General features: G+C 42.4%; 2 protein-coding genes across 4 annotated transcripts in view; both read right to left on the bottom strand.

Annotated features, from left to right (window-relative positions):
* The window catches only part of LOC306823539 (CUB and sushi domain-containing protein 3-like), a 218788-nt gene that overhangs the window by 90900 nt on the left and 113269 nt on the right, over positions 1–14619 (bottom strand). The window lies entirely within an intron of this gene.
* On the bottom strand, positions 9078–10319 carry LOC306823541 (uncharacterized protein). The gene is made up of 4 exons (XM_079343132.1): positions 10066–10319; positions 9861–9909; positions 9608–9664; positions 9078–9512 (listed from the first exon to the last, which is right to left on the bottom strand). Exons 1-4 carry the CDS (start codon positions 10114–10116, stop codon positions 9337–9339), a joined length of 333 nt encoding a protein of 110 aa, XP_079199258.1. The 5' UTR covers positions 10117–10319; the 3' UTR covers positions 9078–9336.

The raw sequence follows: 14619 nt of genomic DNA, 5'->3' as shown, positions 1-14619 counted from the left end.
GATGATCTGTGTGTTCTTCAGGTGACCAGAGAGAGAGACAGACATCCACTCTTCACTCGTTCTTATTATGCAACTAATACTGTTGTTTAAACCATGTTGTCTTGTTGTTGCTGATGTTTTACTGCACTCTCGTATTTTCGCTCCGTCCCTCCACAAAGCTCACCTGTTGCGATAACCGTCATTTAAACTTTTTTAATTAGGAGTTGCTCTGTATGGGCAACTTTAAAAACCATAACCCTGAGGACGACTGTCATGAGCAGACACTTACAGGCTGTAACAAAGAAATAGAGGGAGGGGAAGATGTCAGAGACATCTGGACTTTGTTGATTAACATCAAAACATTGCTTTTTTTAAAACTAGGCAAGGCATCCAAAACCTGGGTAACAACCCAACCTGAAGAAGGCAATGGGCTCTTACCCAGCTGATAACTGCTGAACAACTTTCTCTTCTTGAATCTTTGGGTTTCCCACCAAAGACCACCATCACCATACTTGGTTTCAACTTTTGAGCACTGCAGACTCTTGTTTTTGTGGACAGACATGGTCAACTGGATTTGTACTCAAGTGATACTGTGTGTGTTTGTGTGTGTGTGTGTGTGTGTGTGTGTGTGTGTGTGTGTGTGGCTGAAACACCACCTCTTCCTCTCTCTACTCTTCACTGTCATGAAGATGAACATGAAGCCTGTTACCACAACATGTCTATTTTTTTCTTGCGTGGAGCATCAAGTGGAGTGCCGAGCTGAAACATTTGATGTTTTCTTATCATAGAGTAACAGCATCTCCATCACATCACCAAAGTAACACTTACTAATCCTGGTATATGGAAACAGGCATGTATGCATCCCAGGCTTCGATTCAGCTGCAAAACCATGTTACAGGTGTTTGATATAGGGCAAGAGGATGTTATTAAAAGAAATGTAAAAACTAGTCTTGTTTACATATTACAAGAACATTGAATTGGCTGCGTTTGAATGTGTATCAAGTGGTTTGAAACAATTCATTTCAGAGATTAACAGTTTCATTTAATACCATTATTGCTGAATCATGGACCGAAAAAAGTATAAAACACCTTTCTGTTTTTGACAAATGGGTTTAATCTGTGAGAAATAACATTTTCAGCTTAACTACTTAACTATGTTTGGCTTCAACAAGCAATATTCTCTAGCTTGACTTGACCTTTGTTCTAACTTATTTTGGTTTTTACTCACCAACTACTTAAATCTCCTCATTCATCCCATTTGTCTTTTTTCCACCTACCCAAGACACACTCACCTACAACTCAGATCCTGTGCTGCACACACAAGCTCGCAATGTGCTTTCTGTGTCTTTCTCCCTGCATGTGTCTGCACTGTTTACGCTCTTCATCAGCGGCAAGTTTTATGAAAATAGCCCAACAAAAAATAATACTAGTTTTTGAAGTAATTCACATGATGCAATAGCATTCTATTTTTACAAAAGCATGAGCTGTGAGTGGAGCAGGCTTTCTGAATCGTGTTTTCCTTAACATTCAATCCAACAGTCACATTACTGAAAGACATTAGGGGACCAAAACGTCAATACAGTAGCTATTGCTATACTGTATTCAAATTATGACACTACACAGATAGATAGACAAGACACATTTGACGGATGAATCTGATAAGAGGTGAACGTGACACTTGTAATGAATAAACACATGAATCCTGCACCTGTGCATTTCACATTTTTCAGTTCATCAGAGATGATCAGTCTTGAAGTATGGTAATTGGTAATATGGTAACACAATCACTGTATGTTTTTCAGTTACTCTGATTCACAACTCTAATTGATATCAGCCAGCCGCATGTAAAGAACCATGGCAAAAAATAAGGCATCAAACAGGAGAGGTCTCAAAACAGATCACTGTATTTGAAGAGGGATGTAAAAAACGATCATCACTTTAGATCCTGTGTGATTGTGAGAGTCACAGACCCCATGTACTAAAAAGATAGAAATGAAGAAATGCTAAACTTCTTCATTAAATCCTTCACATTGAGAAGAGTAGTGATCATACAAACAGCTAAATACAAGACAAGGTGTCTTGTGACCAGTTATAGCTTTCACAAATGTCTTTCGCTTTCTTCTAATGGCAGAAACACACAAGGTCCACCTGAAAGGTGAAAAAAATCAGTGCTAACAGTGGGAATTGCTAAAGGTAAAACCAAAAAAATGGCAGCATATGTTTGTCCTTCTGGCTATGAATTATGGAGCAGCATCTTGTCATCTCCACTACGTAGCCGTGCAAATCTTCTCCGGCATGCTATCTCATAGAACACCACTTTAAAATCGATATATATCACATAACTAAAACAGCCGCAGCAAGAGGGAATGAGAGGTAGAGTAAAGAAGTAAAAAAAAAAAAAAGAGATTCAACAGCCCCTAAAGTCACTTCAGAAAATGTTGAAACTTATGTCCCAAGAGATGGTTGCACTGAACCACCAGTTGAATAAATAACAGGACTTAAAACGTGACTTAGGCACCAGACGTGGTGGTACAGTATGTGCAACATCACGTGTGTGTTCTCATATAGTAAAGGTTCTTCTGTCTGATACAGAACTAATGGAAAATACAAAGCAAGCAAAGAAACAACCCCAACACTCTGCCAAGCAATTAAAAAAGAAGAAAAGATAAAAATCCATACGCATACCCAATCATGTACACACATTATAAGGTGTTTTCACACGGAAGCAGCACAGGCAGACCTGTTTCTTCAACTACGGAATAGTGAGAATTCCTATGGCTGAGCCAGGGTCTGAATAAGAGATGATTTTACCCTTAGGGACAGCTCACTGCTGTCCTATTAGCATACCAACAGCGTGCTATGTTATGGTTGCACCCCCCCCCCCTGCTTGGTGACAACACACACACAAACCTTATGCATTGGCACATGCATACACACTAGCACAAGTACAGTGTCCCTCATTTCTGCCTCTAATCCAAAGCCAGCCATGCATGACTCCAATCTGCTCCTTTGCTGTAATCACGAGATATTAAGTCAATAAATCATTGTAAACTTGTTCCCTAATTTATGCAGGCCTATGATGAATCTTTTGTCCTCTGGGCTTAGTCATGGTGCTGTTACGGACACATTTTCATTCCTTTATCTTCACTGAGATTTATCTGAAATCAGTTAAGACACCTTCACGGTATACCTCCAACTATTAGATTTAACTTTGCATTTCTGTATGTCATACCTGTATGCCTGCTAGACTTAAATAACGCAAACATAAACAATTACACTGTTCCACTGTTGTGTGAGAATGAACACAGTTTTGAAAAAATGCGTTAAGAGGCTGTGGTGCTTCTACTGTCCTTAGCGGCTTCTATCACATATTAATGGGTGCAAGGGACTATTTAAATGAATCATGTGTTTTAAGTAATCACTCTTGGGGGTCATACATTAGAGTAATTTAAAGATAATGAAGGTGCTGCAATAAGAGCACACTCACATGCAGTCAACACTTCATCGTTCACTTCACTTTGAAAAATATAGCTCGTAAGAGTTGCACAAGAATCTTGTGCTTCAAAAGAGCCCAGATTCTTGAAGGAATTTATTTAGCAAAGTGTTGGATCCTCACTTCTTGGTTCATTCTGACTCAATACACACACTTCCTGCAGCTATTTTCCAGCACATTCACACTGTGAAAAATCCCTTGGCACCACATCTCAAAGGGGCTCTTCTGGGCAGGGACCTGGAGAAAGTGCAGGGAAGGGAAGTAAATTAGGATCACTGTCATTTTCCTGGAACCATTTTGGGGGTGATGAGTGCTTTTTTGACAAGCCTGTTATAAAGTATCTATTTGTAAAAGTGTAGACTGTGACAATAAATGGATGCACCTGGTCAGTAACAGTGTCTAAGTATGTTGCGGTGTCTAAGTAGTGCACGGACAGAATTAAAGGAGTAATGTGTGCAGAAAAAAAAACTTCACGCTGCTACACTAGAAGAAACCAACTGTAGTGTGCGAAACAATTCCACAGAACACTTCAATTTCTGTTCCTGGTTTTCTTATTCTTCTTCACTAATGAAAACATGTCTACATTAGAAGTGCTTCTTCTATGATAAATCGTGTTGGATTTATGCTTAACATTTAGATCTGACATGCTTATTTATTCTAAATGTTCAGTATGAAGCCCTAAATGATTCAAACGTTTAGTGAACAAATACATGTGACACTTTGCTCAGCAATGACAGCACACATGACAAAGCTGTGATTGTCCACGTCTTTCACATGCAATAATATAATACTTTAGTGTATAAACTTTCCTAACGAGGAACATACCTGTTTTTTGAAGAGGGGCATTGTGACAACATCAAACAGGTTAATTGCTGATATTTTTGCAGTCTTTCTTATCTCTTATTTCTGCTTCCTCCTTAAAGCATGTTTTTGTACTTTATTCAATGTCCTCCACCCCTAATAGCATGTGGATTATCAACCAGTTCTAACACTTTCAAACTGAAAAATGAGACTGATTAGTGTGTATGCTTTTGCTTTTGTAATCACCAACTTTTCATTATTTTTTTTCAACAATGTACCTCCTCATGGAAAATGTGTTTTTCCCAGTGGGAATAGATAGAATTAATGACTTTGTCTGCTCTTTTTAGTTTCCATCTCACTTCTTTATCATCCTCTGCTTTTGGGATGGAGTGCTTTCCCTGTCAAAAACAAGGGCATGTGCTGCAGATAGGATCGTTACAATACAGCAGGGGAAGAAAAACGGCATAATCTTAGAGAGAGGCTCTTTCGCACTCTCCCTGTCTGTCCTCCCTCTGCTATTTGATCTGTCTTTTGCAGAATGAATGCGAATGGCCAAGTGGATCACTTGTGTGTGGTTTACACTTGGCAGGAAGAAAAGTTCCATAATGCATTGTTGAGGACTTTTTAAAGTGTAATCTTGCCTCCATGTACACTGATTTAAAAAAAAAATACTGTTGGGTTACATCTGCCTCAAGAGGTTGAGATGTTGGATGAAATGCAATATCTAAAAAAGTTAATGTTGTTAATTAAATGATAGCAACTGGGTTCTTTAAGATTTCTAGAAGGTTTTGATTTTAACAATTTAGTTTATTCAGTCAACATATAAAAAACTGAGCATCAACAGAATTTACTTAAAATGTGTTAATCCAGCACATAGCATTAGACAGGTGGATAATCACATCTTTTTCCTGATATGGTAGATATATGGAATATCAAAAGCTATGAATCACCATGACAATGTTAGTTGAAAAGTGTGTGCACCACTGAGTCAGAAGTCAGTCCTGCACAATTTGTTCCAAACCAAATTGGACTTTTGATTTCAGTGTCCCACTTATCACAGAGGCACAGCCAAAGCTCCAGTGAGGTGAGGCAACTGCAAGCTAAAAAGAAACCATTACCTAAGCAAGTGAAATATCCTTCCAAAAACATCTTCATGAGATGAGGCTCACAGAAAAAAACAAAAAAAAAACATGTTTTATTCATCACATATGACACTGCTGTCCTGATGGAAAACTAGACTTAGACTTCCAAGGTGCTAAGAGTATGTGTTAACATACAGTCGTGGTATTATTGGATTTAAATTATACTCTGCACCACAGAACTTTGCCAGCACATCAGTTCTCCTCGTTGATAGAGCAGTTTTTGTTCAGTTTTAATCTAAAATGGAGTATTAAGGTGAGATAAGCGGCTCTAGTTCTTAGGTATCATGTGGAAGCTAATCAGTGAAACCTGACTGCCTCTGCACGTCTTCTCTCTTTCTCTGTGCCCTTGCCACTGTCTGAACGCGCTTAAAGGTATTTTGTGTTATATCAAGCAATAAACATCTTGGCGTTTTCAAATAGGTCCAACAACTTTGATTATTCCAGAAGAAAACTGCTTCAATCACACTTCTGTACATCTTTATGGATTTGCCAACTTGGCTACTTCAGCCAATTTGTAGATGTGTTCAAGATATATGCATCATTCACAAATTCACCTTAATCGACCTGTGACAATCTGTTATTATCTTTCTTTTTAACATTAAAATACAGTTCATCTGCCATCAAGTGACCTTTGAAAAGTATCCAGCTCCCGACACTTGCTTCCTATTAGGTTATTACTCCTCTGATAAGCTACCTGCCCAGCATTTGATCCTCAGGGACTCATCAAAAGGTTTGTATGAAAATTCATCTCTTTCCACAGGAACTTTTATGGTCTGTCCTGTTTATGGCGTAGTGCCATCATAAATGTTTGCAGTTCTTTTTTGTACTTTTCTGCAATGAAAAGTCAAAATGCCTTGCTTTATTAAGGTCAATAGGGTTTAATGTCTGCTTTATAGTGTCACACTCAAGAACATTTTGTTGGGGGATCAGGGATGGCTTAGTCTGTATATCAGGGTTTGAATTGAATCCCAGCCGTGGCCCTTTGATGCATGTCCCCAGTCCCCTCACTCTATTCTCCATACATTTCCTGCCACTCCTTAGCTGTCTTGTTAATGAAAACATAAACGCCCAAAAAATTTAATCTAATGTTTGTTGAGCATTTGTTAAAACAAATTAAAAAAATAAAATATTTCCATTCAGACTTTTTTTTTTTTTGTTCTGTTAAAGTCAAGCTTTCCCTGTCAAAGAATTCAAGTGATGACCCATTTATGCTGACGCTGTTTTACTCATATACTTGTGTCTGTAAACTGGTCATAGGTTCAAAACCCTTTGCTCTGCTACCATCAAAGTCCATTCATGGTCAGTCAAGCTACATGACGGGCTTCGATTAAAAGAGAAGACAAAAGAAATTCTCTTCTCACCTGTGCGCCGACGTGAGTGGCCGCACATTCAGTAGCTACGTCCCTGTCGTACTTGTCTGATATGTTATTCGTTTATTGTGGCTCTGTGCCAACTTCTACGTTTATAGTTTTTATAGTACTATACTATATAGTTCTTATAGTACACCTTCAGTGTATAACTTTATGTATCCTATGGATACTTTTTCGTGCCTTCGTGGAAATAGCAGCGGAAAACTCTCTTATTCAAGTGAAACGCTGCTCTCGCTCCGGTCAGCGGGACAAGCCGGCATCGTTCACCCGATACCAGAGGAGCTGAGGCGGCGGTATAGAGGCTGTAGAGCGGGGGCCCTGGTAAGGGCTAAGCTCGCGGCTAAGCGATGGAGGTACAAGCCCTCGGTACCGGTGATAGTTATGGGGAACGTAAACTGTCTAACCAACAAGACAGACGAGCTGGCTGCTCTTGTGAGGAACAACCGGACATTTAGAGAGTGCAGTTTAATGTGCCTCACAGAAACCTGGCTGACTCAAAACACCCCGGACGCTAACGTGGATCTACCGGGCTTTACTACAGTGAGAGCGGACAGAGACACGAAACGCAGCGGCAAACGGAAAGGAGGAGGACTCGCGCTGTTTATTAACAACAGATGGTGCCACCATGGACATGTTACTGTGAAGGAGGCAACGTGCAGCAAAGACATCGAGCTGCTGGCGGTGGGTCTCCGTCCTTACTACATGCCGAGGGAATTCTCTCACGCGATCGTGCTCTGTGTCTACGTTCCTCCCCGGGCACACGCCGAAACTGCGTGTGACGTCATCCACGCGACCACCTCAAGATTACAAACGCTGCACCCGGATGCTTTCATCGCCATCTCAGGGGACTTTAACCATGTTACTCTGAACTCCACACTACCGGACTTTCACCAGTTTGTAAGCTGTCCCACCAGGAAGAACAGGACAATAGACCTCCTGTATGCAAACGTGAAGGACGCCTACACTGCCACCCCGTTACCACCTCTGGGTAAGTCCGACCACAACCTGGTCCTACTCAAGCCACAGTACAAAACTATGATCCAGAGACAACCGATAACTACACGCACCTTCAGAAAGTGGTCTCCCGAGGCAGAGGAGGCCCTCAGAGACTGTTTTGAGACCACTGACTGGAGTGCCCTACAAGAGACCCATGGTGATGACATTGAGGGGGTCACACACTGCACAACTGACTACATGAACTTCTGCATGGACGTTGTGGTTCCCACTAAAACTGTGCGCTTCCCGAACAACAAGCCCTGGATCACCAGCGATGTCAAGGAGATCCTTAACAGGAAGAAAAGGGCATTCAAGGAGGGAGACCAGGCAGAGCTGAAGCGGGTGCAGGGGGAACTCAAGGTCAGACTCCGAGAGGCAAAGGAGGATTACAGAAGGAAGGTAGAACAGAAGCTTCAGCGGAATAACATGAGAGAGGTCTGGGAGGGCATGAAGACCATCACAGGCTGCAAAAAGAAAAACAACAACGCAGAAGACGGGGACCCTGAGAGAGCAAACCAGCTCAACTTGTTTTTTAACTCTTTCCCCGCCAGAGAATTCTAGAATGTTTGCCAGCCAGCGCCAGCCTTTTTCACCATTTTCACCAATCTTTCAAGACTCACAGAATATTTTGTTCTTTGAATATGTAAATATTGAATACATCAAAAGAAAGATCAGAGCCTCTGCTTTCATATACAAAAAACTATTTTATTCAAACTTCATTCAATCTTTTTTTATCAGCACTTGAATATCGGCCATTTTCACAAAAAAACCACATTCCGGACAAAAAGCTGAGAAAACAGCACTTTTGTAAAACACACTTATTTTCAAGAAAAAAAAGTGATTTTGAGTTTACATTTGGATTCTTTTTACTTTCATTTGCCAACTACAGTTATATTTTAAAATAAATAACTAAAATAAATAAAAATGATTACATAAAATTATTAATTTTCTTTGAATAGTGTAGCACTACAACATTTACAAACTATATTATACATTTTTCTTCTCTTATACACTCAGAAATACTTTGTTTTTACAAACACTTAAATATCATTATTATTTTCAATAATAAAACATTAGTTGAACAAAAACCTGATCAAGAAGAGAGACAGCTGTGTCTTCCAGGGAAGTGCCTTCTCCGCAATAGGGTTTCATGTTGTAACAGTACTCTGTGTCAGAATCACAAAGGATGTAGGATTTGAACCCATATTTGACAGGTTTTTGGGGATCGTACACCCTGAACGCTCGCCGTCCACACCACAGAAGCATACCCTCATTAATGCAAATGTTGGTGTTAGGTTGATACATTTGACTGAATTTAGATATAAGGTAATATAAGACAGGGCGGACTTTGTACAACCTGTCAGTGCTATTTGCTGGCCTTGATTCATAATCATTGGAGTGTAGAAATCTCCATATGATTTCAAACCGGTTGCGGGACATGACCTTGTTGAAGTAGGGGGTGACCAAAATGTCATCTGTAGACCAGTACATTTCAAGGTCAGGCTTACGAATGATATGATCAAGAGCAGCAGCATCATTTAGAGGTCCAGGATTCTCAGTGAAAAGGAAAGTCTTTTGGCTGCCAGTTCATTTCTTTCCACATCAGATTACCTGGACCAGGACCTGCACCTGGCTGGTTTACAGACCCTCTTGCTTGGTCACCAGGTACTTGACCTCCACCACACCCATAAGATCCACAGGTCCGACCTCTGCCTCTTTGCTGTGTTCGACCTGTAAATAATTAGAAAGACATTTTTTTTATTCAACAGTGTGATGTGCACAAAGAGAGAAACGTTATTTTTCGGCCTCTTCATATCACATCTTACCTTTTTCACCTTGGGTAGGTCTGTATAAAGGACACCTGGGCCTTGAATCCCTGGACTCTGTGTGTAAAATGACAGTAAAATGTCAAACAAATATTCATTTGGTAAATAGTTTGTGTACAAAATGAAAGCTAAATTATTTCTTTTTTTATCTTCTCTCACAAGTTAGCAGATGCTCTTGTCTTGTAGTATCTAATAATCATACAATCCAAGTAACATACTATCAAACTAAATAAAATATGTTATCATGACTCACCTCTTGCACCTACGTGTATGTCTGGACCTTGGAGACCTGGACTCTGTGTCTGGAAATTACAATAAAATGTCCGTCAAAAATTCGTTTTGTACATAGTTTATGTACAAAACTGAGAGATATGTTATTTCGACGTCACGTTATCTCATGAATTATCAGATGCATATGCTATCATGGTGAATCAAAAAATAACGTGATCATATCTTACCTCTGACACGTCCTGAATCCCTCCATTCACTGTCGCCGCTGCTGTCTTCATCCAGATCAGTTTCACGGAGGTCAAAAAATGAATTATCAGAGTCTGTATCGATAATTAACTCTGTAGTTTCCGCAGCCGAATATCTCCTTGCTGGCGCCGGCATGTTTGTACTGTTCAAGAGCTTTTATCTCATATCTATACGGCTAATGTTGACTTTTTGACGCGCGTCAAACTCACATACAGACTGATAGAACTCCGCCCGCTGGAAAATAAGGACTAAGAAAATGTTTATTTTTTTTCTCTCCACTTTCCCGCGGGTGGTCTTGTTTGTTGGTTTTTGACCCCACAGTCCTGTAACTTTTTCACAATGTCCGCCAGAGCGCCCCCTATCGTATTACACTGAAAACACCAATTGACGGAATATTCCGTCAATGGCGGGGAACGGTTGGGTTCCAAATGACGGAATATTCCGTCAATGGCGGAGAATGAGTTAACAGGTTCGACAGCCCCGTCGCTGCAGCCAGTGCCTGTCCCCCCAGCACCCCTCTACTCACCCCCGCCCCCCCTCCACACACCCCCTCCCCCCCTCTCACTCCTCCCCCCCCAGCACCCCTCCTCCCCCCCCCAGCACCCCTCTACACACCCCCTCCCCCCCTCTCACTCCCCCCAACACCTCCACCAGAACAGATACAACCTCCGGTGACAATCCATCCCCCCTCCCCTCCACCATCACCAGAGACCAGGTGAGCAAGGAGCTGAAGAGACTCCGCCCCAGGAAGGCAGCAGGCCCAGACAAGGTGTGTCCCAGGATGCTAAAGGCCTGCTCTGCTGAGCTGGGGGAGCCACTTCAGCACATCTTCAACATGAGCCTGCGGCTCGGGAAGGTTCCTGTGCTCTGGAAGACCTCGTGCCTCACCCCTGTCCCCAAGAAGAAGAACCCCAGTGAGCCAGGCGACTTCAGACCAATCGCTCTGACATCCCACGTTATGAAGACCTTCGAACGGCTGCTGCTCCAACACCTCAGACCCCAGGTACAACACGCACAGGATCCCCTGCAGTTTGCATACCAGGCAAAGGTGGGCGTGGACGATGCCATCCTCTATCTTCTACACAGGGCTTACTCTCATCTGGACAAAGGGAGCAGCGTGATGAGAATCATGTTCTTTGATTTCTCAAGCGCTTTCGACACCATCCATCCCCTCCTACTGAGAGACAAGCTGACCGAGATGAGGGTGGACTCGCACCTGGTGAGGTGGATCACGGACTACCTCACAGAGAGACCACAATACGTCAGACTGAAGGACTGCACATCTGACACTGTGGTCAGCAGCACCGGAGCACCACAGGGGACCGTGCTCTCCCCCGTCCTGTTCACCCTGTACACCTCGGACTTCCAGTATAACTCTGAGCTCTGCCACATGCAGAAATACTCGGACGACACTGCGATAGTTGCTTGTGTCAGGGATGGACAGGAGGAGGAGTACAGGAGCCTGATCGAGGACTTTGTGATGTGGTGCAGTGCCAACCATCTGCAGCTAAACACCTCCAAGACCAAGGAGATGGTGGTGGACTTCCGAAGGAAGAAACCACATCCTGAACCTGTTTCCATCGGCGGGGTCGACGTGGAGGTGGTCAGGACCTACGGGTACCTGGGGCTGCAGCTGGATGACAAGCTGGACTGGTCGCCTAACATGGACACTACCTGCAGGAAGGGACAGAGCCGTCTGTACTTCCTGAGAAGGCTGGGGTCCTTCAACATCTGCAAAAAGCTGCTGCAGATGTTCTACCAGTCTGTGGTGTCCAGCGTCCTCCTCTACGCAGTGGTGTGCTGGGGAGGAAGCTGCAAGAAGAGGGACGCAGCACGCCTGGACAGACTGGTGAGGAGGGCCGGCTCTGTGGTGGGTACAGAGCTGGACTCACTGGTGACAGTGGTAGAGAGGAGGTCTCTGGACAAAATGCTCTCCATCATGGACAACACACAACACCCTCTGCACAGCACCTTCACCGGGCAGAGGAGCATGTTCAGCGAAAGACTGCTGTCACAGTCGTGCTCCACGGACAGACTCAAGAACTCTTTCGTCCCCCTGGCAATAAGACTGTATAACACTTCACTGTCACGGCAGGGAGGAAGCGCACGGTGATCCCTGGACTCTTTTTTCACTTTTTTCTCACTCCTCACCTGCACTGCTGACCTCAGAGTCAGCCCCCAGTTGGACACTTTAATGCATATTGATAGTCACTTTACTGAGCACTGGTCACTTTAAAGATAATCACCCTAATTCATGTCTGGTTTCATCCTACTGTTGTGTTATGCTACATCTGTAAGGGTTGACATGATCACCCTAATTAGGTCAAGTTTCACTCTATTGTCTCCAACACTTAATGCTAATCTGCCCCTCAATAGTTGGGTACTTAACGATAATTACCCTAACCACTCCTGGTTTCACCATATTGTCTAGGACACTTAATGCAAATCACTGCTCCTTTAAGTTGGTGAGCCAATTTACATTCCTGCATTGACTGTTTAACGACTGTACTCACCTCTGGCATAAGCTCAAACACCTCTGTACATGCACATGTAACTAGTTTCTAGAAGGTCAGCACTTTGTTTCTAAGGCTCTTTAACTGTTTACAGGTCTCTTTTAACCAGCACACATGTTTTTCTCTCCTCACAGGTTATGTACATTATGCTATATTAGTTTTAAGTCTAATTGCTAATGCTAACTGCAGAGGTTTAACATATAATTATGTTTATTCTTAGTCACATAGGGGCTGCTAAATCTTGTTTGGGGGATTTGTATACAGAGGGGAGGGGGGACAGCGGGTGTGTATTGTAACTAATGTCTTGTGTCCTGCCTGTCTGTATACTGCTACTGGATGCCTTGAATTTCCCTCGGGATCAATAAAGTATCTATCTATCTATCTATCTATCTATCTATCTAGGTACACATAGTCGAGTAAACAGCCACTGTTTTTGATAAAAAATTCCACTTATGTAACTAACATTTAATGCAAGATGCATATAGCCACTGCATCAGCTACATGTGCCAGAAGGCAAATCATGCACAAAGCCCAGATAGGGTGTTAGAGACACTCACAACACAGGCAACAGCAAAAGGTAAGGAAAATGGCAGCATATGTTTGTCCTTCTGGCTATGAATTATGGAAGAGCTAACTGTCATCTTTGCTTTGTGGCGGCATAGGCCTTCTGAGATTCTGGGCTGTGACAGCATACACAAGCCTCATTTACAGAAACCTGAGGGATTGTATGACACATATATTTTTAATGACCCATTATCACAGTGAAATTGCATCAGCCCCGTTTTGGCTGGGAGTATGTGGCTGCACCTTGGCACAAGCTGCATCCAGTCCATTAGGCTTCTATCTTGGGTAGAAACTCCTGTCCGTGGATGGAAAGCTGTAAGTACCGGTCACTTCAAAAGAGAGGGGGGGCAGAGGATGAGAGCTAGGACATATATAAAGAGTTTTTACATTTTTACTACGTCTTAGCTGAGCTCCCCCCCCCCCCCCCCCCGTTTTTGTTTTTATCTTTTGTTTGGGTCTTTATCATATTTTTTCAAATTGAAAAAGTGAGCAAAAGACTCCAAGGTGAACTAGCACAAAAATGTTATCAATTGGAAAACTGAGAATTTGAAAATTGCAGTGAAGTCAATTCATGTGAATGGTTGGCACCCTCATATTAGACATAGGGTCGAACTTAACACATTCACAAGTAAGACATTCAATGAAACGTGTACCTGTTGAGCCCAACTCAAAAAGACATTCTACAATATAGCAGAGCCTAAGAAGAGTTCAGAGTATGGCTAATCACATTGGGGATAGTGTGTACGTTAAGTGGACACAGAAGCGCAAGATAATGGCTTTTGTGTGGGATGTAGCATGTCATGTACTCAGGTGGCTGCGAGCATAATCTAACTCTCCAGCGAACATCACAGATGAGTCAACAATCAGCCCCGAGGGTCAACGTTTTTATGATCATTCTCAGCAAGCACTGCTTCTCTCTCCCTTTCGTCTCATCCTCTGTCTGGCTCATTATAATTCTCTTACTCATTATCACTCTCTCCATCTAACTTGTTCACTCTGAGGCTTTTGCATTCAGCCCAGATCTATGTGCCTGCTTCTCGTGGTTAGACTCACTCCTTTTACCTCTCGCCGTCTCCACAGTCTCTCTTTCTCACTCGTTCTCTGTCCATCTTGTAACAGCTCAGATTTATTACTGCAATCTGTCAGGGCTCCTGTCTTGCCTCCTGACATATTCTGTGGCAACCAATATGCATATGTCGCTGTTAGTATTATATAAACACATACACTAGAGCTATAAAAGCCCTTGGCAGATAAACAGAGGTGACTGAATGTCGTTTCTATGAAATCAAATTTACCATCGACTAGTTATGGAAATCCTTCCAGACAGAGGCGAGACCTAACCATGAAATTCAAATTTTGCAAGGTAACTAAGCTTAGAAGCATGATATTAAGATGGTTATTGATCTGCAAAGGAATCCTTGTTTAAATAAACTCCAGAGTTAGAGTGTTCTTTAACAG

Source organism: Symphodus melops, assembly GCF_947650265.1.
Source record: "Symphodus melops genome assembly, chromosome: 5".
Lineage (NCBI taxonomy): Eukaryota > Metazoa > Chordata > Actinopteri > Labriformes > Labridae > Symphodus > Symphodus melops.
This window is presented reverse-complemented; position numbering and strand designations above follow the sequence as displayed.

Bases quoted from the DNA above. Each gene is read 5' to 3' on its own strand.
- LOC306823541 (XM_079343132.1), bottom strand. From the start codon at position 10,116: ATGAAGACAGCAGCGGCGACAGTGAATGGAGGGATTCAGGACGTGTCA. The intron at 9,665-9,860 runs GTGAGTCATGAT...TTTTACACACAG, and splicing joins CATACACGTAGGTGCAAGAG to AGTCCAGGGATTCAAGGCCC. The intron at 9,513-9,607 runs GTAAGATGTGAT...AATTATTTACAG, and splicing joins ACCTACCCAAGGTGAAAAAG to GTCGAACACAGCAAAGAGGC.